The sequence below is a fragment of the Zonotrichia albicollis genome, chromosome 4, assembly GCF_047830755.1.
Source record: "Zonotrichia albicollis isolate bZonAlb1 chromosome 4, bZonAlb1.hap1, whole genome shotgun sequence".
Taxonomy (NCBI): domain Eukaryota; kingdom Metazoa; phylum Chordata; class Aves; order Passeriformes; family Passerellidae; genus Zonotrichia; species Zonotrichia albicollis.
In genome coordinates, this window is record NC_133822.1 from 15,881,362 (window position 1) to 15,905,661 (window position 24,300).

A 24,300-nucleotide genomic window follows, 5' to 3' on the forward strand; every position below is an offset into this window, starting at 1 on the left:
GAGGTAAGCCTGGCTCTCCCCCAAGCTCTGTGGTGGGCAGGGACACACACCTTGCACAGCATCACACACACAGGAGCCCTCCCTGGATCATGGCTGGGGCACAGCAGGCTGCTGGCTACAAGTGTGGCCACACGGGGATGACTTCATCCTGCAAAACAGTGGGGAAATCAGTGGGATTTACAGCAGCTGTGTGCACAAAAGGAGCCTGGCCTGAGCTGGCTTAGACTTGGCAAGGGACTGGCACATGCCAGGCTGGGCAGAGCAGTGGCCACAGCCAGCAGCCACACACCCCAGGTGTGTTGAGAGGTGTGTGTGGGGTGTGTGCCCATCTCTGGCACAGGGAAGGACCAGTACCACAGTTCTGCTCGGTTTCATGCACACCTCAGGCTCCTCAGAGGATTTTCCAGCATGCTTTTTCTGCTGAGAGAGCCCAGTGGCACTGTCAGCACAGAAACCTCTGCTGGCAGGGGAGGGGGGCTCAGGGCAGCCCCATGCAGCAGATACTTCTGTGCTAAGCAGATGCTCCAAAGCAAGCAGAGAAAGAGCATCAAACACCCGTGTGCCAAACAGTCCATCACCAGCTGGGCCCTCTCTGAGGGGGGATTGCTGCTCCTGTTCCCCGTGGGCACTGGGGAGTTCCTCCATCCCTGAGCACAGGCTGTTCCCCCCCACCACCTCTGCCTGCCCCTGACAGGGCCCTTACACCTCCTGTCACTAGGCCAGCAAACGCTGTCACTGCCCTGTGACATCAGCTACAGCCCTCTGGGATGGCCCCACCTGGACAGCCCTGAGCACGTTTCTGCTGTAAATGCCCACAGGAAATGTCACCAGCCCCTCCTGCCCTGCTTGCTGCTGGTGGTGCCTCAGAGTTTGGGAGCCCTGGCACCCTGCCCTTGCCCAGGCAGGCCCTGCTGGCAGCAGAGGAGGGCCGGGCACTGAGCCCTCTCTTTAGGCCTGTTTGGCTCTGCAGGGCCAGGCAGCTGCTGCTGTGCTTCCCACCAGTGCCACAGGGAGCAGAGGGATGTGCATGGCTGCAGGAAAGGCTGTGGGATGGTGGCAGGAGCTGCACCAGGGGTTGGCCTGTCACCAGCAGCAGGAAAGGGACAGGGAAGCGCCCACACCCCCACACCAGGGACTGTGGCCAGAGCCCCCGGCTGCTCTTGTGTGTCCCAGCCAGCAGTGACCTTCTCTAGCCCTGGCAGCGGGGGCTGGAGCTGCTGTCACCTCCTGCTGCCAGGCCCTGAGGGACAGAATATTGCTTTCCAAGCTGGCAGAGGCTCCCTGGCAGAGGCAGCACTCCCAGGCTGGCTGTCCCTGCAGGATGGGGAGCTGGGCCAGGGCTGAGCCCCGGGCTGCTGCCATGGCCGGGAGCCAGCAGGGAGGTGGTGGCAGTGCCACTCCTGCCCAGGAGGGCTGGCTGCCTGTGCCAGCAGCAGCTGCCACCCCACAGCCCATGTGGCAGTGCCAGCCCTGCAGCCTGGCCACAGCCACAGGAAAAACTGGGACTGGGGGAGCCCAGCTGCAGCCAGCGCCAACAACCCCCAGGACACAGGCACAGGCAGGGCTGGGGTGAGAGCAAAGCCAGACCCTAGAACTGCTGGGGTGGCGTTTGCCTCTCTAAGGGAAACACACCATTGCTCTGGGAACCCAGCCAGGCCAGAGATTTCCCCATCTCATTTACAACCAGACCGGCTCAGTTTTTAAGCTGCAAAGAGACTCTGTGCTCAGTGGTGCCACTACAGAGGTGAAGCTGCCACTGAATGAGATCCCAGCTCAGCAATACCAATGCTTTTGTAGTTTACAGATGAATTTTACTGGAGAAAGACAAAGATGAAGTTTCTGGAAACACCAGAAAATCCATCACTATGACAGTGGTGAGACACAGGTTGCCCAGAGGAGCTGTGGCTGCCCCATCTGTGCAAGTGTTCAAGGCGAGGTTGGACATGGCTCTGAGCAGCCTGGTCTGGTTGGAAAGGTGTCCCTGTCCATGGCAGAGGGGCTGGAACTGTCTGATCTTTCAGGTCCCTTCCAACCCAAACCCTTCTGTGACTGTGATAAGATCCAGCAGGCAAATCAGCTCCGTGCAGGAGTGCTGGGCTCCCATCCCGCCATCCCTGCCCAAGGCACCAACCCTCAGTGGTGAACAAGGAACTGCTTACACTGCAAGGCTCTCCAGCAGCTGTCCAGGGCACTTCTCCTTCCCTGCTCCTTGTCCACACAGCTGGAGATGAGCAGGTGAGACATTCTCCATGCTGCCATGCACTCAAGGCCAGTATTCCTTCTTCAAGAGCAATGTGCACCTAGGAATTACCACAGACACTCTCCAAGGAATCCATCCTTTTAAGCAACTTATTCAAACCACGTTAGTGCTCTGCACCCCTGGAAATCAGCCTGGAGAATTTTAGGCATTCCAGGCAGGTACAGCAGCACTGTTTGGTTCAAACAAGTTGCTTGATGCCACACAGGAGGCAGGGATGAAAAAAAAAAGGGGGAAAGAACTCAATTTTGCAAGGAAGCCCTTAATAGCTTCAACTAAAGCAGTCAGCTCTTCCATCCTAATCATGCACTTCATTTATTTCTCTAGAAAGTCGGGCAGTGGCCTCAGACACTCACCTTGGTTGCTGCACTTTAATCCATACTCAGGTACTTGGCAATGAATGAAGCAAGTGATTCTCAGGAGAGGGCAGAGCAAGGACACAACTACACACAGGAGAGGTGGGACATGTAATTCTATCCTGCCCAGCCAACTTTTAAATATCACTCTGCTTTCTGGAAACAGAATAAACCCAATTCATATTCAAATGTGGCAGCTACTTTTAGTGTAATTGGTATGAAATCTGATACCAACATTCTCCACGTTCCTTGAATTTGCTTTTCATTAAAATAACAATAATAATGGTAATAATAATCATCCATCTTGAGACCTCCATCAGGCTGTCCAGGTCATGAACCGGAGCTGTCTGTGTTACAAGTCACTGCAGAACACTCCCCCTGAGTGAAGGAGCTGACAAAGAGCCCAGCTCAGCTGGGGACACCCAGAGCTGCAGTGAGCCGAGACAAGGGCAGGATTGGGCGTTACCTTCCCAGGCGGTTCCCAGCCATGAGGAGCTGACTGCCCAGGAACAGCACAAGGCCCCAGTGGGCACAGGCTGCTCTGGGCACCACCAGCCCTTCCCTGCCCAGTCCAGCCCCACGCCCTCACACCACGAGGAGATGATCAATCCTTTACACACATACAGGATAGGAGGCACTTCCTCTACACCAGGAATTTAAGTCCAAGCCTCCTGAACTTCTTTATCTCAACTCACCTTAAATTTTGCCCACAACCACCAAAGTCTCCAGCAATGCCCCCTCTCCCCTCCAGCCCTCGTGCCCACACAGTGCAGGAAGACCCAGAGCAGACAATAATCAATTTGGTTCTTTTATTAGCAGAAGTTAAGAATACAGCAAGTAATAAGATCCCATCTTACATGGAACCATCACCAGAGTCCCCAGCCATCAAAACCCCAGAATGTGCTTCATTGCTTCCAACAGTAAGCAATTGTTAAAAAGAAATATACTGAACAAGGCCACTATTTAATGGGGAAGGAAAGAAGCTGTAGGTCCTAACTATTCTATGGCAATAACCTGCACACAGAGCAAGCAAGCCTCTGACTGCTGAGAGTAAGGCATTCAGGTGCCAACCTGGGAAGAGTTCTCAGCAAAAGCTACAGAAAAGTGCACAGCTAGGTTGTTTTTATTGGAACACACAAACTTCTTGAACAGAGAGACTGGGTTAAGAATAGCAGGTGGAGTACTGTGTTTTTGTAATAGTTCTGTGCTGTGTAGGACCAGGTTACAATCACCCTTGGCGGAGTGAATGTGGGATGATCCAGGATGGAGGCTGCTGCTGCTGCTGGTACTGTTCAGAGGTATCCCAAAGCACCTTCAGCCAGCTCTGACTGTGATATGTACCACCCCTGGCTCAGACACCAGCACACCTCCCCAGCCTGGCTGGGATGCCAGTGCTCTTAGCCCTTACATCCAAGGGAACACTGCCCCTTCCTTCATTTAAACACCACAGACCTGGGATAAACCACCTCCAGCCCCACAGGCACCCAGGGTCAGGATCCTGCTGAGAACACATCCCTCTACACTTGCAGGCTGCTGCAGCCCCTCCTTCTGAGCTGACCTTGCTCTCAGAGCCTTCACTCCACTCCAGGGTGAAGCTTAATGCCCACTCAGCTTTAGGAGGGCATTCTGCTCCTACCTGACTCCAAGAGTCAAAGCAACTCCCCAAAACACACTGTGACATCCAGGGGATGGGAAGATCTTTGCAATCCATCTCTTTCCCTTGAAAAATGAAAACTGAAGCTTGAGGGAATCTTAAAAAAAAACCCAAACCCAACAACAACAACAAAAATCCACCCCACACAACAACCAACCACCCTTTACCTTCCTTCCCTGTGAAATACTGCACGGTATGAGCTGTTTAACTCATCTGTGAGAGAGGTAATTGCTCTGAATTTCCAGCTAAAGCCTCCAAGCAATACCTGTGCCATAACAAACAAAATGCTCAAGTTTCACCTTAGGACTCCAAAGATTCTCCTGCAGTCTGGCTTCTGACTGGGCTCCAAAGCTCAAGCTACATCAATTACACAGGAGAAGGGTATTTGCCTCCCCTTATATAGGAGGTGTGTCTGCACCACAGCAATCCAGCTGAACTCTCAGGTTTAGGCTTAAGAAATACCAGCAGTCCCATTGCTAAAGCACAGATGGAAAGCAGACCTAAGGACCAAAAAAAATTATTAAAAAAAAATAGGGATCTGTTCCTCCTTAAAAGAAAAACCTGCAAACTGCCTTGGCATATGGAGCCTGACACATAGGTTGGTAATGTGCCTGAGGTCTGCAGTGCCTGTTAACTCCCAGTCCTGGAGCACACAGCTTCCTCTTTCCAGTCCACCTTGACCCCACCTCTGTTTCCCCTCACGTGCTCAACATCTCCTGACACGGCTGTGACCACCATCCCTCAGCGCAAACAACACAGGCTTGCAAATGGCAACCATCCCCTCCCGGGGGCCTCTGGCTTGGGCAGGCACTGATGGAGTTGGACTGTTTGCCATTCCACATGCACTCATCCCACCGTGCTCCAGCTCCTGTGATGAGACCCAAACCAACCAAGCATGGGATCCAGGATCCCAAACCTCCCACTGCACACGGGCTGGGGCGGGGAGCAGATGCACCTTTCCAGGCACTGGAGCAAATCCATGTGCTCACACTGTGACCTGCACGACAGCAGGACTGACCCAGCCTTCACAACACTCCTGTGCACGTCCTGAACCCGCTCCAGGTGCTGGCCAGGACCCCACACTGCCCAGGGCATGCTGGCCGCTAGGAAAATCGGCAGGGCCAGCGAGCTTCACTCCTGGGAATTTTACCTGGTCCTCCTGCAATTGTTTATTTTGTGCAAAATTGAAACAGTGTGTGGTACTTGCATGTTGCATTCTTTACAAAAACCCTTTTCCCCCCACCCATTGTTTAAAACATTTATATAAATTTTATTTAAACAGAAAGTTAGAAATCTTATTTACATTTTGTTTTTCTCCCAAAAGAGCATCTAAAATCAACGCCCAAACCCTCCGAGAGGATATAAATTTAACCTTGACTTTTTTTTTTCTTTTTTTTTAAAAAAAAGGAAACTGCTAAGCTATCCCTCCCCAATTCTACAAATAAATATGGCATTGAACAGAAGCCGATTTGGAAAGGGTCCTCTGTAGCTCAATCTGTAGATCCCAAGAATAAATTAGGTTTGCAGAATTTCCTGGTCTTCAAATTGATTTATTCCATTGCTTGAGGTATAGAATTTTTATCTTGGTTAGTCAGAATCCCCATGAAGCTCCATGCCTCATCAGCTGAAACGTGGATTCTTCTTAGGTATTCCTGTAGCTAAGCCGGTGCTCGGCCCGTGGTGCCGGCGGCTCTCGTGCTTTGCTGTGCCCCGGGGCTGCGGGCGGCTCCTACTGCATCCCCTCCTCCTCCGTGCAGCCCCCGCCGACCGTGAAGCGGAACTCCTGCAGGTTGGACACGCCGTGGAAGTGCACGAAGGCGCCAGCCACGACAAACACGTGGAACAGCTGGTGGGAGTGGAACTGCAGAGGGAAACAGCCGCCTTCAGCTGGGGCTCCACCCGGCGCCGGAGCCGCGTTCAGCTGAGGCGCAGGGTGACACCGGGCAGAGCCGGGAGCGCACGGTGACACCGGGCAGTGCTGGAGTGCACAGTGACACCGGGCAGTGCCGGGAGCGCACGGTGACACCAAACAGTGCCGGGAGCGCACGGCCACACCGGGCAGTGCTGGAGTGCACGGCTCTCCAGGCTGTGCTAAACCCACCCCTCTGCTGTCTTTAGCAAAATCATCCAATTCTCTGCACACACACGTTCCCCCTGCACTTCAGAGTCATCTGAACCAGTTGGTCAAACAAAAAGCTTCTTTCCTTACATCTTCCTCAGGTATTTCTCCTCCAGTCTCCATGGTTCTATCCCTCATATCAAATTTCCCCCACCCACCCACTTGCTCACCCCACTATCCCTTCTTCTCCCTCTGCTATCTTTAGCAAAATAATCGAATTCTCTGCACACACACATCCCCCTTCACTTCAGAGTCATCTGAACCAAAAAACGTGCTCAAGAGCTGCTCTAAGTCATCTCTGCAAAGGGACAAGGAGAATTTCAGAACCTTAGGCAAAAGGCTTAAGCAGGATGCTTTCAAAATTAGTTTCTCCACAAGACACACTGGTGGTTTATGGACAAAAATGGCCCTCTCATACAGATAATAGATACAAACTCTGCTCTGGTCACAGGGCTAAGTTTTGCCAAGTGGATTCTGCATGCTGGTATTTCATTTCTCTACCACAGAGAAACAGAACAGACAAACGTAACCCTGTGTTAAAACCTAGAAACAACTGGATGTTCTGAATGAATGCCCAGGATGTCACTGACTGGAGTAGAACAGAATGAAAACTGTGAGAGAGCTACATGGCAAAGCATGCCCTTGTCTGAGGGAAGCCATACCAACATGGATAATGCTCCTGAAATATTCCTACAAATGTCTATTTGCAGGCTTCATGGGAAGCTTGGGAAAGAGTTGGTGGTACACCAGTGCTTTTGGAGCTTGGCTCATTATAGTAACAAACCAACCAAGCAAACTGGTGCAGGTCTCATTCTCACTTCTAGTCTTCTTTGGGGAGCTTAAACTATGCTAAGTGCAAGGACAGTGGCCTTCCAAAGGTCTGCTTTCCTTTATCTCCACTCCTGCTCCACCCAGCTTCTCTCCTTACATCTTCCTCAGCTATTTCTCCTCCAGTCTCCATGATCTTTCCCTCATACCAAGTTTCCCCCACCCACCCACTTGTCACCCCACTATCCCTTCTGGGCCAAACCCTACCATCTGTGTCCAGCACTTTCACTGGCTGTACAAGATGAGGAGCCAGACATGGGGAAGATCCCAGAGAACACACTGAACATCAATGAAATGACCACGTACTGCTCTGCACAGAAGCAAGCTAAAGATGTGCCTTTGCAGGACCCTCAACACAAACACACACACAAATGTTTGCAGTTCCTTGCCCAGCTGTTAAAGCAATCCAGGAGTGTGCTGAGGGCAATCTGCACACCAGCAGCTACCTCAGACCAGCCAGGTTGTGCCAACTTGGCAAGACAGGCACCAGCTAAGCCAGGCTCAGAGAGCCCAGAGTCATTTGGCCCCTCCCTGAAGACCTATTGCTTCTGGTGCAGTAAGAAAACATTGACACAACATCCTCCAGGCTCAGGGGGACCAGCTCTCAGCCTGGTCTCCTCAGCAGTGGCTCACAGACTCACCCAGATGTCACACTTGCCAGGGAAGAATCTCTCCGGGATGCGGGCGGCATAGAGCGCAGCACCAGTGATGTACAGGCATGCCATGAGTGCCAGCCAGCCTATCTGCCCCATGGTGGCTGCTTTCAGGAGCCCCTCAGAGATGACAAAGTGCAGAGTGGGAATTACCCCACTAAGACCCAGACCTAGAAATACTCCTGGGAGGCAAAGAAAATGTGGGAGAGTCAGGTTTGAAGGCAAAGGGAGACAATGAAAACACAAAAGCTACAGGAGGAAAACTCAGCATTTGCCCAAGCAGCCGAGGGGTGACAGCTCTTGAAGCTGCAGGTCCCCAGAAGAGATTTATTGGAAAGGAAGCTAAAGAATGCACAACTTCCTTCATATACCAGAAGCTACTCAGTTACATGGCCCAGCAGATGGCTGGAGTATTTCATTTGCTGATTGTGCCTGCCAGCTCCAGTGGAGGCCAGGCCAGTTCCTGCTCTCGGCCTGTAGAGGGAACCGAGACCACACAGACCGAGCCTCAATCACCACCACGCTCAAGAGCAAGACAAGGAGACACAACAAAGAGACTGTTTATCATATGCTGCACAAGTACTCCTACCAAACAGAAAAGCAGCATCTGTGCTCATCTGATCTGCCATACAAGAGAACACTGATTATTTGTTTAGATTTTAGCAGCAAGGACAGAAAGCTTGTAAAAACAGTGGGCTTGGGGGGAATATTCATGTCCTGTACAGAGATTGTAAGTTTGGAAAGCTGAATGCTCTGAAGGTACCCAAACCTGTCCAGAAAATCTAGATTTACTGTAGTCAGCATGTGCAGGTTAAGAAACAAGAAATATTTCTATTCAACCCAGCTGTGTGCACATTCCATAGCTGCCCCCTAAAGTTCTCTTTCTCCCTACCTCAAAATATGAACCCAAATCTGGTTTTGTTCTTTTGATGATATGAAGAGAAAAACAGTCTTTATCTTAACTCTGTGTTTTATCCAGGCAAATCATTCACATTAATTCAATGATTTGCTAGTGTCTGAGTCTAGTGTTAAAAAAAAAGCACAAGCACAACAAGTACACATACACACACCAAGCAGTCAGTCATTTTTTGAGAACAAACTTGCTGGATGCAGCTACAAATGCTTTGCACCACCTTTCCTACTGCATGTGTTACTGTCCATTTCAGCCATGCACTTCCAGGACTTGCACCAGCCCTTATCTGTGCATCCAGCTGGGTACAATAAATGCTGAAAGAAAACCCACCAAGCTCCCAATTCAAGAATATTAGGTCTATAAAATTAAACTCCCTCAAATCTTCCCAAGGTGGTTTTTCCAAGTGGCAAGCAGGAAGCAGGAAAGGCAGTCAAGAAGCAAAGCAGTTACTTTCAGGTCTTACCTGCCCTTACACCCCGGTATTCAGGGGTGGCAAACATGTCCCATTGTGAGACAATTATGGCTGCAATGCCCAGGACACAAATCACAATCAAGTAGATGAAGCAAGGCTGAGGGTTGCAGTAGAAGGAGTAGTACAGCCATGGTACAAAGCTGCCCATTATGAGGAGTGCAATGCCAGAATAATCCAGCCTAGAAGAAAACAAAAATCAGTGTCATAAGAAGTGTGAACCTTTGGAAATCCTCACACCTACACACTCTTCTTTAGTAGAGCAACTGTCTGCTTCTCACTGCAACTAAATTATTCTCACTGTTGCAGGTAAGGTCCAGACAGCAACTCTTCCACCTACAGCAATGGATTACCTGACAGCCAGGAAGGCCATTTTTGAGACAGACATCAGCAATGCCTTCAGCAGCCTTTAGACCAAAGCTTTGTGAGGAAAACTCACATTTTAGTTTCAGATGAGGAAAAAAGCACTGCAAGAGCCCTCAGAAGACAGGGCACACAGTGTGTTCTGAGAACACAGCCAAGGCAAACACTTCAGTATCTGACAAGTAAGAGTTAAATGGGCATCAGCTTCAGTGACCACAGTGGAATAATGCTGCAATTTTTTAACCATGCTGGCTTTTTGTGCACCCATGTAAAAAAGGAAATCATAGCCACTGCTTTTTACCACACCCTGACAAAATACCCCTGCAAAAGCTATTTTCAGTAGGGGACTTTAACTGCTGGGCTACTTTAGAGGTGGTCTTGCAGATTACAGAACCCTGGTTGAGTAGTTTTAGGAAATACCAGATATTCAGCAGCCAGCTAAAAAAAGAACATGCAGTAAAACCAAGAGACCAAGACATCTTGATACACACTGTGGAACTGTCTTACAAAAGTTTCAGGTTCAAAGTCAGAACAACTGAAATGACAAGAAGTAACAGTTGCACTAAAAATTCAAAGTCCTGCAACTAAGCTCAAGGCATATTACATACAGCAGCAAGATGCAAGCACATGCCTGCCAAACAGCAGAAAATGATGGAGTTTTAAGACTCAAATGACAGCACAAAAACTCATGTTGAAACAAACTATAATTAGAAGAAGCTGCATTAAATCTCTGCTCAACTCTGTTCCAAAGTACATGCAGTCATGAAATGAACAACTCCCACACTGGGGCTCCAGGCACAAATCCCAGCCCTGTTTTCCCACCTGTTTCCTATTTGGCCTGCCCTGTTCTCGAGGCACTTACTTGGAGAAGAGCCGGGAAACACCTTCTGAGTGGCAATAAACTGTGTGGAAGAGCCATGAGAAGGAGAGGCAGAGGATGGCTCCCAAGAAGAACAAGCCCACGACCACCTTCTCCTGCACGGGTGCTACGAAGGACATGTTTGGCCGGAACATGTAGAAGATTCCCAGACAAAGGAAGAACACACATCCTGGAAAGCAGCAAGGCACAGAGGTGTCAAGCTCATGCATACTGAAAGCTCTTCTTTCTACAAACATCATCTCTTCCCCTCAAGGCTCTCACAACTCAGGGAAGCTGCAACTTAAGCACGTTCCTGTGGCAATCCCAATTAACACCTACACATTTGGGAAAAGAAGGATCTAACAGTAATTTATTGATTAGGAAATGTTTAGTGCATTTGTTTGTATAGTATGCCATAATTAAGCAAGTCCAATCCAATTCTGATGGGATAAAATTAGGAGAGGGATACCAAGCTGCTAATTTAACAGGTTGCTAGTGGAATGATAATGCTGACAACCCCACAGACCTTTCTGTCTTGCTTTCTTTTCTTTGAGAGTGACAAACCCACTGGATGAGATTTAGGATGAGTACCTAGGAGATGAGTCCAGATGTTGCCAGTCTCTGTGTGTATTCTGAAGATGCTCTTGAAGCAGGCCCGGAAGGAAGGCATGGGTGGTCTGTGGCCATGCAGCAGGTAGTCATTGTCCTTCAGCCAGTCGGGCAGCACATCGTGGGGAATCACTCTCCATCTGCCCTCCCACACCTGGGGGATACAAGAGTTCAGTGAAATGCGGGCACTGCAGCTCCTTCAGTGCATGGAAACAGTCAGGAAACACATATAGGTACAAGTGCTGGAGTTAACCTGTACAGTAAACAGAGGAGAGTCGATGGAACACCTCTGGGGAAAAGGTTTTACACTTGAAATATCATGCTAAAGTCACTGTTCCCAGTTCAAAACTGCAGCATTATGAACTGCACCAGCACAGAAAGAAATACTTCAGCATTCCACTGGACAGGAAGGCTATTGGGTGTTTTTACTGCCGGTGAAGAGAAAACATTTAATTCACTTCCATGTTCTGTTTTTTTACAGGCCACTTTCTCCATTTAATTGAAGAAGCCTACACCCAGTTCTCTCCAATAAATAAATAAGGCTGTTCCTCCACCACAAGCCAACCTGACTGTGAATCTGCTAGCATTTGGGGAAGGCAAGCAGAAGAATCTACCCTGACAGGGGCCAGAAAATGTGAAATGGTGATAGGCCAGCAAGAAGAGTCCAACCCCCTTATTCAGCTGGGAAAGAAATGCTCCCAAGCTCACAAACAGTGACAGAGCACTTTAGGCAACAGACTCATGACTCTCAATTCCATGGGATTTCTTCTTTAAAGGGAGAGGGGGTTTGTGCACAGAGCTATTCTTGCAGCTGGCTCCACAGGAAATAAGTGTGCACAGACGTTCCAGCACTGCTGCAGTAACACAAGACACATGGAGGCTTCAGAGTGGCAGGGGGAGCAGGAGCTGCTTTATGTACCGGGGCTGCTTCTGCAGGCTGCTGGGGGCTTGATGGCTGGCTAGAGTTACAGGAGCAAGGCTGAAGGTTCCTGAAACACTGAGGTTAAAAAGCTACATTCTTATTTCAGTTTCAACAACAAGAGCTCAGAGTTTTTAAATCAATTCTCCACACTCGTGCATGGAAGTGAAACGAAGCCAGAGGAAGCAGCCCAGTTAAAGACTGGGTTCTTAAATACATTCAACAAGGAAACAACTGGTTTAGTTCACAAACAAAAAATGTGAATTGAAGTAGAAACAGTAGGAGGAAATTCATTTTACACAATCCACCCTACGAAATACTTTAAAGAGGCAAAGATGCATAGTAAAAAAAAAACAAAAAAAATCAAGCAAAAAATCAAAATGATCCATACACAAAAGACCACCAAGTCACCAGGGTCCCTCTGTAAAAATATCAAAAATAGCTCATAAAACCAGCAGGAACCAGTGTATAAAGGGGGAGCATTCCTTTCAGAGAGAAAGGAGGGCCAGAGACTGACACAGCCCAGTGGCTCTAAAAAGTAGCAAAAATTGAGCCAAGGTCAACAATTACAAAATCTACAATGGATTTACTTACGTATGGTTTCAATAAAGCATTGTTTTCAAGTCAGGGACAAAGCTTATTTTATAATAGATGCAAGTGATGCTGGGAAAGCAAAATATTTGCAAATCTGAAGAAATCAGGTCCAATGACCTTGTAAGTAAAAGTGCCCCAAAGCAGAAGGCTTTTGTTCTGCTTTGCACTCACAGGTGTTTCTCAAGGGACACACCTGAGTTGCATGATCAGCTCAGGAGTGTCAGCTGTAAATCCTTATTGTTCCAAGCCCTACAATTTAATCCTGTATGACAGATGCTGAGGAAGCACAGTATTGGTAATTAGAACAAGAGATGCCCATTTGGGGACAGTGGGAAGCTCCTCTCCCTCACATGAGCAGTGCAGCTCCTCCAGGTACAGACTGCTGCCCACTGGGGCTGCCTAAAAGAGGAAATTACAGCACTTTCCATGTGCCCTTACCTTACACACAAATTCTTCCATTCTCTCCATAGCATGGTGGGCTTGCAGAAGAGGTGACATTCCCATAAACCCTTCATCTTCTTGAGGTGGCTCATCATTGTGTTTATTATCATCAGAAGACTGGAGGGAAAAAAAAAAACAGAGAAAACACTTTGTAGGAAGATGAACAGAGGAAGGTGATGCTGTTTTCCACACAGAGCTATGATCTGAGCTCTTGGCAAATAAAGAAGTCTCCCCTTGTGCAGCACTGAGAAAAGAATTCAGAAGAACAAGCAAAAAAATGATTACATTTTTAGGTATGTGAGAAGAACTCACATGTCTAATCCATTGTGCATATGTTTCCAGCAGGTTTGGGAGTCAGCAGTGCTCCTCTAAGTCATGCTTCATTAAATCCCAGATATGGAGTCTGAGACTTGCAGCCTCCCCACCTCCAGGGAAGGATTACTCCTATTTTATGTTTCAATGTCACTGTGCCAGTGTTAATGCCTCCATAATGGATCTGGCATTTCTGGGTAATAAAAGGTAAGTCAAGGAGAGGAATCCATTTACCTTGTTAGAAATGTTTCACCTCACAATTTGCACTCCAAATCTGAAAATCTATTCTGTTTAACTGACACTTCTGTTCAGCTTGTAATTCAGCACTGGAATTTACTCATTCATTTGATTTTTCAAGGTATTTCAGAAACTAGTATGAAACTTCTGCCAGTTAGACAAAGGCAAGTTATCAAAGAAAAGCGGTAACAGGGATCAGAGTTTTAAGCCAAGTTCAAATAAAGAGAAACATCCATATCCTCAGGGTGTGCCAAGAGAATTCTGAAAAGGAAAACTAAAATAATCCACTGAGCTGGGATATCAGGCTGGTGCACATCATTAATAACTTTACAGGAACAGTGTGGTGCTTCTGTGCTCTAACATGCCTTATCACATCATCTGCATATTTTGATACTCTCCAGCTTCCCATGGAGGAGAAAAGCAGGGGGCCATGGAAGTTCTGCATTCCTGTTTGCTTCCTACAATGCTCATGGCCCATCAAAGACTCTATTCAACATTTCAACTTCCAATGTAAACAAACTGGAGGAAGCTAGGAGGGAGAGAAGGAGCTTTTTGCACCCTCCAGACTTAATGCAAAAGCTGCCACACACCCCACGCCACAGCCAGCACAGAGGGAGAGTGGCCTCCTCCAGACTTCCCAGAACACTTTTCCCCCTCCTGTTCCGAAACCATGGCTAACAACTTTAAGATCAAGATGATGTATCAATAATACCATCCAAAGTGACTGAGAATATCATATATAACCTCACTTACTTTATCTACAAATTATGATCAGTAATGTTCAGGTTAATGCCCTGAACTTTCAGGCCAGGGATGGGAGCTGCTGTGCCTCTGTCCCACATTACAGCTCTCTCCCTGGTGTCAAGCCTTAGTAACTGTTTCTGTCAGGTCAATTCAATAAGCTGCTTAAAATTCTCATTTTTGAATAAATAAAAGGAGGCTTCTTCCAGCCTACAGTGAGCTATCCAGAGCCTTCAATACTTTTGGGGGTTTTGACAGAGAAATGACATGTTCATACCTGTTTTGTGCCCAAGCCTTGCAGCAGTCACTGAAGCTTCATCTTTCAAAGAGGTCCCATCCCAGTTCCTGACCCAATTTTGTTTACCCAGAATGCAATTTCTGGTGTGCAATACACACTACACATCCTTCAGGTTTTCTGTATGACCTCACATTTGTCCACACTAGGAAAACTTGATTGCCTAAACAAACAACCCATGTACCTTGTACCATCTACTCACCCAAATTTATCATTCCAGGGAATAATTCCTCTGAACAATCTCTTGTATTTTACAGCACTGATTGATATATTGACCAGCTCTAAGCAGATTCTCCAGCAGAAAAAGACATTATTAAATACACTCACTCTGCCTAGGTTAGCCCATTAGTCCTATTCAGAAAGGCACCAGGCAACAGAGAGATGCAAATAGCTTTAATATCCTTCTAAAATAGGCATAATTCCTTCTAGGCACAGGAATAAAAAGCAAATTTGGTTTCATTCTGACTCAACAACATTCACTGACATTGCTGCCCCACGCTGTCAATTCCACTGGCTGTTTCTACTAATGGAGCTCTCTAGGATTCTGGGTTTTCAACATCATAAATAATTAACTCAAGGTCACAGAAACACAGAATGGGTTGGGTTAGAAGGCAGCTGTGAAGATCAGCCAGCCTAAGTGCCCTGCCATGGAGGTCTAGAGGAAATGCTCATGATATCTGCAGAGTTTAGAAAGCAAAGAAACCTTATGGAGAAGCAAGGCTGGCACCCCAGTCCCAGTGCTTTGAGAGAAGCAGCAGTGCTGTGCCTTTCAGCTGCCCCAGAATTCCCTCCCCAGCAGCACACAAATAACCAGCTCAAATGGGGGCACAAGCCAGCAACCCTCCATTTACACAACTGGGTGCACTGAAGGAAAAAAGGCCCCTGACAGAATCAAAGCCTGCATTCATTGCAGTCTGCCCGGTGACTCAAAGCCAAAAAATGTTCATTTCCCCCTCTGCACACACTCCCGTTTCTAGAATGATGGGAAGGCTTAAATTTGAACAGACTGTAAAGCTTGAAGAGCACAGCTATTTCTGAGCTAGTCCAAAATCTTTGCATTTTGGCCATGTGCCTACAAACAAATCATTACTGAGCTTCTTTTGGTGATAAAAGGAATTCATATCATATACACAGTCCAGATTACTGCCAAAAAATGGAACTGATTTTACTATCTCCTTCCTGCCATTAAACTTCAAAATTAGCATTCAAGGGGAAAAAACCTAAAGCTCAGCTCTTAGTGCTTTTCTTGCTAAGGAGGCAAAAGGAGGCCTGTTCTGAACACCCATCCTCCCTGGACTCCTCCTGCAGTGGCTCACTGGGAAGAACAGTAAATTGTGCCTGTGCCTGTTTAAAGTCAGAAATCCACACTGGAGGCCAACACCAAAACCAGTTTTGACTTGGATATCTGAAGGAATCTATTGACCTTTAGTTCTTCAATGACTGAAAGGAGAATCCCACTCTTCTGCTCAGAAAGCATACTGTAATATTTCCACTGTGACAACTTCCTTCATATCTCAGGACTCATTATTTTCTCCTCTTCAGCTGACTGTATCAGAAATTCAGGAGTAATTCTAGACCATAACAACATAAGCAAGCACATTCTAGTAGGACACATTTTCAACTATTTCTAAGTCCTGCCCACAGAATCACATTTTGAAATGAGAAACATATTGAGTAAATAATATCCCTTGCCTAAAACTGTGCAAGAAATGACAGCCCAGAAGAAAACTCTGATAATCCCATTTCTAATGAGCTATGGTATATCCTGAATTAAGTGCTTCAAGAATAACTTTTGCCTTTGTAGTTTCTAGGCCATAGGCCAAAGGGATTTTCACTCAGTTGATGTTTCAGATGTTCTTTTACATCATCTAATTTACTCAACCTCTTTTAAAGCACCTCAGATTTGACTAAACAATTCTGTGAAGTCTTCAGAGCATTTTAGAGTATCTTTAAATAAACCCTCTGGTTTGTAACAAGCAAACTTGTTACAATCAGCAGCTGCCACTCTCTTCTGCTGAACACATGCAGCAATGTTTACAATCAGACTTTCACAACAATCAAAAATCATGGCTTCTGGATACTTACACTCTAAAAAGTCTGGACATTTAACTCTATGGAAATGCCAAGCAATTGTTCCAATTTTAATTCTACTCCTTTTGCAAATTCACAAAGTGCTAAAGCTACTAAAAACCAGTACAGGTACATATGAGATGGAAATTATCCAACATATGTATAAACACAATCTGAGTTTAGTAAGAGTACCAGAGAATAAAATAAATCTGAAGGACAAGTGAAAATATCCAGAAGAATCAGCTTTACTGGTTTATCAATATTCAGTTAATTTTGTTAAGTGTTACAGCTTCTTTTGTGATAACAATGACAGACAAGAACGTAAATGAAAAGGTAGAAATCAGACTTAATTATATCACTTTGTATGGAGAACCAGGCAATGCACTTCCAGGGACAGATCATCACCTAAACAAGAATTCCAGAGCACATTTTGGTAGGGATCAAAAAGGTTTAATACCAAACCCAAGGCTTAGAGAACCAGAGCAAACAAAACAAGAAACCCAAGAGCTCAATTGCACAGTGCTGATCCTTAAGTCAGTTTAACAGTAAAATCTCACTTTTATAGCAATAGCAGAAAAGATAAAAAAACGTTTACATTTAGTACAAGCATTTCTCTTCTGAATGCAGTCCAAAAATGTCAGATCACATAGCCAAAGATCCTGTTACAGAGAAAAGTGCAGTAAAACCTGCTCTAGTAAAGGCAACATACTTCTCTTGTCTCCTACAACAGCTTCTCCTCCTCACTCACACTGACAGTTTCTATACTATCACTCTCAAATTTGCTAACAGACATGCTGGCTAATAATGTCCTTACTATGGAAAAGCCTGTCAAAAGTCAAGTCATAATTGCAGAAAAAGATTCCAGAAACATTTTTTCCCACTTTCGACTAAGTTATGTTCAATGGACTTCAAGCAAAGTGTGTTTTCTTGAGGTTTTTCGTTTCTTGATGCCAGTTTAAAGATTTCTAGAAAGCGTCAGAGTTTGCACGACTGCTCCTTGCACAGGTGACAAGTTCTGGTTCATCACTTCAGAAAGTGTTGTCAATGTTGTCGTTTGAGTGTGCAGCCTAAAAGATAACTGACATCTGAATGGAGCCCCTTTTACCCTAAAAAGTGGTGACCTTGTCCCTCAGCCCCTGTGACCAACAGCCACCCTGTCTCCCAGCAGCTCCCCCAGTTCCTGCACTGGGCTCTGTGTTCCATGGCCTGGAATGTCCCTTTGGCCAGTCCCTCCTGTGCCCCTCCTCACTGGCACAGCATGAGACACTGCAAAGTCCTTGATTTAGGGCTAGCACTGATTAGCAGCAACCAAAACATCAGGGTGTTATCAATGTTACTCTCACCCTAAATCCAAACTACAGAATTGTACCAGCCAGAAGGCAGAAAATGAGCTGTCCCAGTCGAAACCAGGACAACCAGCAATGCAATAAAACTCTCCTAGGCCCCACAGAGGGCACAGGTTTTGTGCATTAGAGTTTCTCCTCAGACAGAGTCATTACTCAGTTACCCAGGAGCCCAACTGACCATGCACATACTATGTAGTATTAAGCTCTGCAGTTAATGAACTCCCATGTCTCAAAGTTCAGCTGTCTGTGATGCCAACTCACCAGCAGTGCCCTAAACCTACCACCACAGGGATTTTCAAAGCATGATGCAGTCTGAATCTTGTTCTAATATGCTTGCTTCCTTCAGCTGTTGACAGACACTCCCCCACTGCCTTCCTGATCAATGCCCTGGCAAAACTCTGTGCCTTGGTAGGGACACGGGCAAGACAGCTCAGAAAAACCAAATGTCTTCATTAACACTGAGTCATGGCATGTTAGATGACACAGTACTTATACATTATTTTCTTCTTAAAACTCAAGTTACAAAACATATGTTGCTGCATTTACAATACCACTGTTATCCCCCACATGAAACTGAAGTCACAAAGTCTAGACATGACTCTGAGTTTTTGCTCTTGTTTATCTTGATCTCATCAGATGAATTATTAATAGTGCTTAACATGACATTCAAATCATTTTATGTTCCTTGGGGCAGCGTGCCAGATTCAGTAACTTGAGAGCTTTCAGCATAATGGCCAAAACACGTTCAAGGCTGTAATATAAAAATGTTATTTTTCTAATGGCAGTTCTGTAACATCCCTTTCAGCTGCCCAGATTGCTTTTTTTCAGCAGCAACTCCTCTGTGCCCATTCTATCAACTGACCTTTGATCAACCAGCCTTTTGTAAGGGGGAAGCAGCAATAAGTGCAGGCTGCCAGGCCATTTATCCTAAAAGCCTGTTGCACATTTTTCAGAATTTCATCAACTTCTATTCTTTGAGTTGGGAGAAATAAACTGGAAACAAACAGCATCATAAAATTTTCCCTGACTTTCCCTAGCTTCTGCACATACCAAGTTATTTTAAAACAACAGCTTTGTCCTTTAGAATTCACATTCTCCCAGAAAAGCTTGTAAACACAGCCACACCAGTTTCCAAAAGGAAACCTCCAAGCAGGGTGTGCAAAGCTGCCTTTACTGTCAGTGGACCAAAAAAAGTCTTTCATTAGCACAGTGTCAAAACTCCTTTAGGCCCATTGGTCAAAATGTCAAGTACTTGGAGGTTCCTGGAGTTCAGTGTTTTCCTTTTGTAGGTCACCTTCTTATAAAAGATACAGTCCATTTAATACAGCACTTGAAAACAGCTTTACACAACTGGTCATGGGTGACTGCTGGCTGGCACTCATTAAAAACCAGCACTAACATTCAAAAGTCATTCAGCAAATAGTCCTAGGACAAAGTCACTTTTTGTAGCATTGCTAGAACACTCTGATTAAACTAGCTCCCTTCTTAAATATCTTCAGATGAAAAGGGTCTGTTGAATCTCTGAGCTCATTTTCTGGTTTTATACTGATTTTCTGTCAAAGCCCAGTATCTACAAGGCCCAGGGTGTCAATGCCAACATGTGCTCAGCAGTAGTTTGGGGGAGGGCCTGTAGAAATTGTTTCTGCTGCAGAGGAGTCTCATGTGCCATTTTCTGTTCCTCTGCCATTGTTAATCCTGACAAGAGAAAAAGAAAACAAGCATGCTGGGCTTATGGAAAAAGAAACGCTGTGTTACAAAAATAAACAAAGAGAGATTGAAAGTGCACTGCTGAACTTAACATAACAGCAGAGTCTATCAATCTGAAACAGTTGGAGGAAGATGCAAGTTAACCCAGCAGTCCAACACTATTTTTTTCTCTTCTATCACTGTAAAAGGTTGACACACCCCCCCACTGCTGCCCAAATCAGGCAGACAGGATCTGCAGGAGAACAAAGGCAAAACCCATGGAACCTAACCCCTGTGCAGGGAAACTGTTGTGCCAGTGCATTATAAACAGAACTACTCCCTCTCTCTGGTTTCAACCCCCAGCACAGCAAGCAATGGTTACAGAACCTGCTGACAGCACCACCTGCCCTCCCCAGGCACAGAAACAGGAACAGGACACACTGAATCCAGCTGCAACTCCACAACCATCACCCAGGACAGATTCCCTGGTGCTCAGAGAGAGTTTTCTGGGAGAGTGGCCATTTCCTGCATGTTCCCAGCCTCCTGGGCACTGCCCATGCACGGCTCACTCATCACCAGTTTGCCTTTTCTGCACAATTTCAAGCTCTGGCAGTCTGTTCATAGCCCAGGCACATCAATGAGTGAGGGAGGCACCAGTGGGGCCTGGAAACATTCTCCATGAACGTGGCCCATTGCCTTCATACTAAGTGGGAATACTTGGAGACATTCTGCCCTCTCTATCCAAAAATGCTTTTCGGTAGGAAAAAAATTTACTATATTCAAGCACTTACTTCAGTGACTAGCAGTACGAGTAAAATTCATATTACTTCCAGTTCTTAGAACAGCAAGTGAAGGAGAAATGCAGATGGTAAGATCTTTTGATCTGAAGCAAAATGTCAACTCACATGCTTTCAAAGAAGTAACATTTCTTCCCAAGAGTTGCAAAAATGAAGGAATGGAAGAGGTGATAAAGAAATCCACAGAACAACAGCATTTGAACACAATCAGCTTTAAAAGAAAAGGAAATGTGCTTTGGTGGGAAGTCAAACTTGATTTTACCAGGCCTCTTCCATTCACATTTTACCAAAAAAACCTGCAATGCAATGGAGGAAGAAGGCAACTACAGAAGCAAAAGCCAAGATTTCAATCATAACCCCAAAGAACCAATAGAAAAATGCCAGACTGAAAAGAAAGCTAAATCGGTTGAAACTTGCAAGTAGATTTGCAAAGGATGAAATTTCACCCAATCAGAATTTACAAATATTTCCCCCCAGAAAAACTATTCTTAAGACTCAAACGTCTCTCTTTGACCTTCAAGACTTCACCTGTCTTTTTCACTCAGCTGGCATGCACGAGGAGTCAAGTAAACAATTCCATTTATTTACATGCATCCTTCTGCAAAACCAAACACTCTGTCTGTAGTCTGCTCTTGTAGATAATATGTAAACACTTCTGTAATAGAATATGCTTTAAGTTTTGATTCAAGTTAAAAGCCTTGAGTCATTTGCTCACCCTAAATTACTCTAAAAATTCTCTTTTGTACCTGAAATTCTGTTACATCCTTCTGCCTTCCTCCTTCAAGTCACTTTGGTATTTATGCTCTAGAAAGATTCCTGTAAGTACATGGAAATATCATGAAATTTGTCAGAGGTCAACCAAGTTCTCCCTTCAAATCCCACACTCCCTGAAAAGCAATCCAGGAGTATTTACCCAAATTCCTTCTGCCCATTCAGACAACGTGAGGGCTACACAAACCTCCCCACAGAACCTTACTGTAAGTTATCAAACACTTCAAAGCAACAGCTCTCCACCTTATGGGCACACTTTGGTGCCTCACAGGCCAACTGCACAACAGCTCAACTTCATGGAAGATGAAAGGAATCATCATCCAAGCATGGGAAAAGCCATGATTGGAACAAAGGCAGAGAAAATGGTTCTGTTGTTTACCTCTGTCACTGACAGGTTACAGTACAAAGGGACAGAGTCAAGCACGAGGTTTCAGGGCTGCACAAAGAGCCCATCCAGCACGTGGTAAGAAGTCACATGCATTTGATTGTGTCAGCTTAACAAAGTCACAGCAGGAGGGATTTCTTTAGGAACTATCACTGCTGGAATTACAAAGGCAGTTAAGACACAAACTCTGGGACAGGAGAAGGGATCCTGTCCCAAAGGCAAGGCAATCCAGGATGCTACAGGAGGGAAACACCTGCTGAAAAATCCTTTATCAGCATGTACTGTAAACCAGATAAAGGAAAATAAGTTTAAATTGCTGAAGGAACAGAAGAATTCTGCAGCTTTTGCTTGCTCCCTTCCTCATAATCAAGTGCTTATCATGCAGAAAAATTACTGCTGGTCCAAGCCACAGAAGGCTCACCACTCACCTGCCACTACACTAATTTCACATTTAAAGACAGCAAGATGTGTATCTACTCCTTGAAACTGGTACTGGGAAGAGGGGATAAGCTATGGACATATTTGCACTCCAGGGGAGAACAGAGAGTTATGGAATAAAATACAGACTGAGAGGTTCAGGTATAAAAAGGGTATTGATGTTGTATGATTTGTATCTTCTCATAGGAACTGTTATAAAATTGGCAGATTAACAGCACTGACAGAATGAGGCAGCTGTGTTATTGTTATTTTGAATAAGCATGTTCTATGCTTATGGCTAGTAATTCTTTGCTACATGTATCTACTGAATGCCACAATTTACAGAAAGTAGGATCTTTCATTTTTAGTTCACAGCTATGCAACCTCCCAGGTAGTTGCCAGGCTCAAAAGCCTCAGAAAAAAAATTAGGAGTAAATCTTATTTCTTAATATCATCTTCATTTTCTTAGCAAAACAAAGAAAAAAGCTTTATTATGAGGACCAATATTTTGGTCCATCAAAATTATAAGTATATAGTATACAATGCAAGCTGTGAGGAAGACTGAAATTAATTCTGAACAACATAATGACATGCTTCCATGCCTTCCTCCTTACAAAAGACTATTAAAATAATTCATCAAAAATTCATCAACTATTACCTCTTAAGAGCTCAGACTGCTTACTTCTACTAGTGGAGCAGGAAGTGGATATACAAGTAGGGAAAGGAATCTTGTATAGGAGAGTTTGGAGAAGATTTTATATGAGAGCTGCAATGATATAAGCACAGTAATAGGAGGCACTGGGAAAATAAACAATGTCATATTATCACAGGATAAATAAAAATACACATCTTTTTACACTAATACCTCAAGTCCTAAGCCCAGTACATTTCAGAACACATATTTTCTATGATAAAAGCTTTTCCTAAGTAGAAGCATTTAGAGGAATATTAAATGACAAGAGCCCTCATCCAACAGGAATTGTTGCCCTCAGCTCCACCGTGGCGGATTCAGAGTGGGCACTACCTGAGACCTTCATAAGGCTGTGTTCAGCTTGGTTGCCACCTAGCCAAGAACAAAATCCTTATATCACTGTTATCTGAACATGAATCTCTTCCAGACCAGAGGAAAATGAGGCTTTTGAACGAGAAGTCAGGCTAATGAACAAATACACGATGCTCTGCTGAGACAGATGCACAGAGCCAGAATGCACAGCAAAGAGGGAATGCAAGCTGACATTTGAGCAACAGCTGTGCTGAGGCTTACACAAGGCAGAGGAAGATGTATAGCATAAAGATTTTTCCAGATTATCTGGAACACTGCAGAATATCACATAATAAAGGCCATTTGGCAAGCCAATATTGGCACTTTTGACAGCAAAGTGTTTTGGGATGATCCATTAGAGGCATCAATTATTTAGCCTTTTAAGACAAAAACAATTTAAAGGCATCATACTAACAAACCCAAGAAATCACTGAGGACCAGAATAAAAGGATGAAAAAAAATTTTAAAAAGCATAAGGCCATATATGGCAGAGAAAGTGATGCAGATTAAGATGTAACAGCAAGACCCAAATGGCAAAAACAAATTTCTGTGACAGCACTTTAGGAGACCAGGAAAGAGAAATCAAACACGAGAAAGCCAAACATTTGTAGTGAGCCAAAATGAAAAAAACACAAACATTTGTTGTATGGATGAAAGCAAAAAAAATCAAAAAGACAACATGTGCTACGAATGCCTGAAAGAGAGAATGAAAGTATTTCAACTGTTTCACTGCCAAAATGTTAGAATTAAACACTGATTCAGCCAGATAATTTCTGTTTAGCTAAGCAATGTACAGAAAGAACTAAAGTACATTATCAATTATGGACTTTTACCTTGGGCATTCCATCCACAGGTAACTCTAATTATTCAACCAGGAAAGTCAGAGATAAGAATGAAAACAGCCTTCAAAGCAGATGATCCCAAGCACACCAAGAGATAAACATGTAAATTCAAAATATCTGCTACCACAACTCAACCTTTCTTTTTCTAACTAGTTTTGTCCAAGACTTTGCACCATAAACCCATGCTTCACACCCTTCCACAAAATGGAAAAAGACTGTTTCCCTTATCAGGATACTGAGAATGTTCTGGAGAAGTTACTGCAGTACAACCGTGAGTGCACTGGCTTGGCTCACTAGACATGAATACCAATCCTGACTTCTCATT

At 45.2% G+C, this 24,300-nt stretch overlaps 1 protein-coding gene across 2 annotated transcripts in view; it reads right to left on the bottom strand.

Moving 5' to 3' along the window:
* Positions 1-3,408: 3,408 nt before the first annotated feature.
* Positions 3,409-24,300, bottom strand: part of ADIPOR2 (adiponectin receptor 2) — a 42,438-nt gene continuing 21,546 nt past the window's right edge. For both annotated transcript variants that reach the window (XM_005482672.4, XM_014264104.3), the window contains exons 3-8: positions 13,032-13,151; positions 11,063-11,234; positions 10,475-10,661; positions 9,244-9,431; positions 7,856-8,049; positions 3,409-6,128 (exon numbers count right to left, since the gene is read on the bottom strand). In XM_005482672.4, the coding sequence (XP_005482729.2) occupies positions 5,997-6,128; positions 7,856-8,049; positions 9,244-9,431; positions 10,475-10,661; positions 11,063-11,234; positions 13,032-13,151 (993 nt within the window). In that variant the 3' untranslated portion in view covers positions 3,409-5,996. The remainder of the gene's footprint in view (positions 6,129-7,855; positions 8,050-9,243; positions 9,432-10,474; positions 10,662-11,062; positions 11,235-13,031; positions 13,152-24,300) is intronic.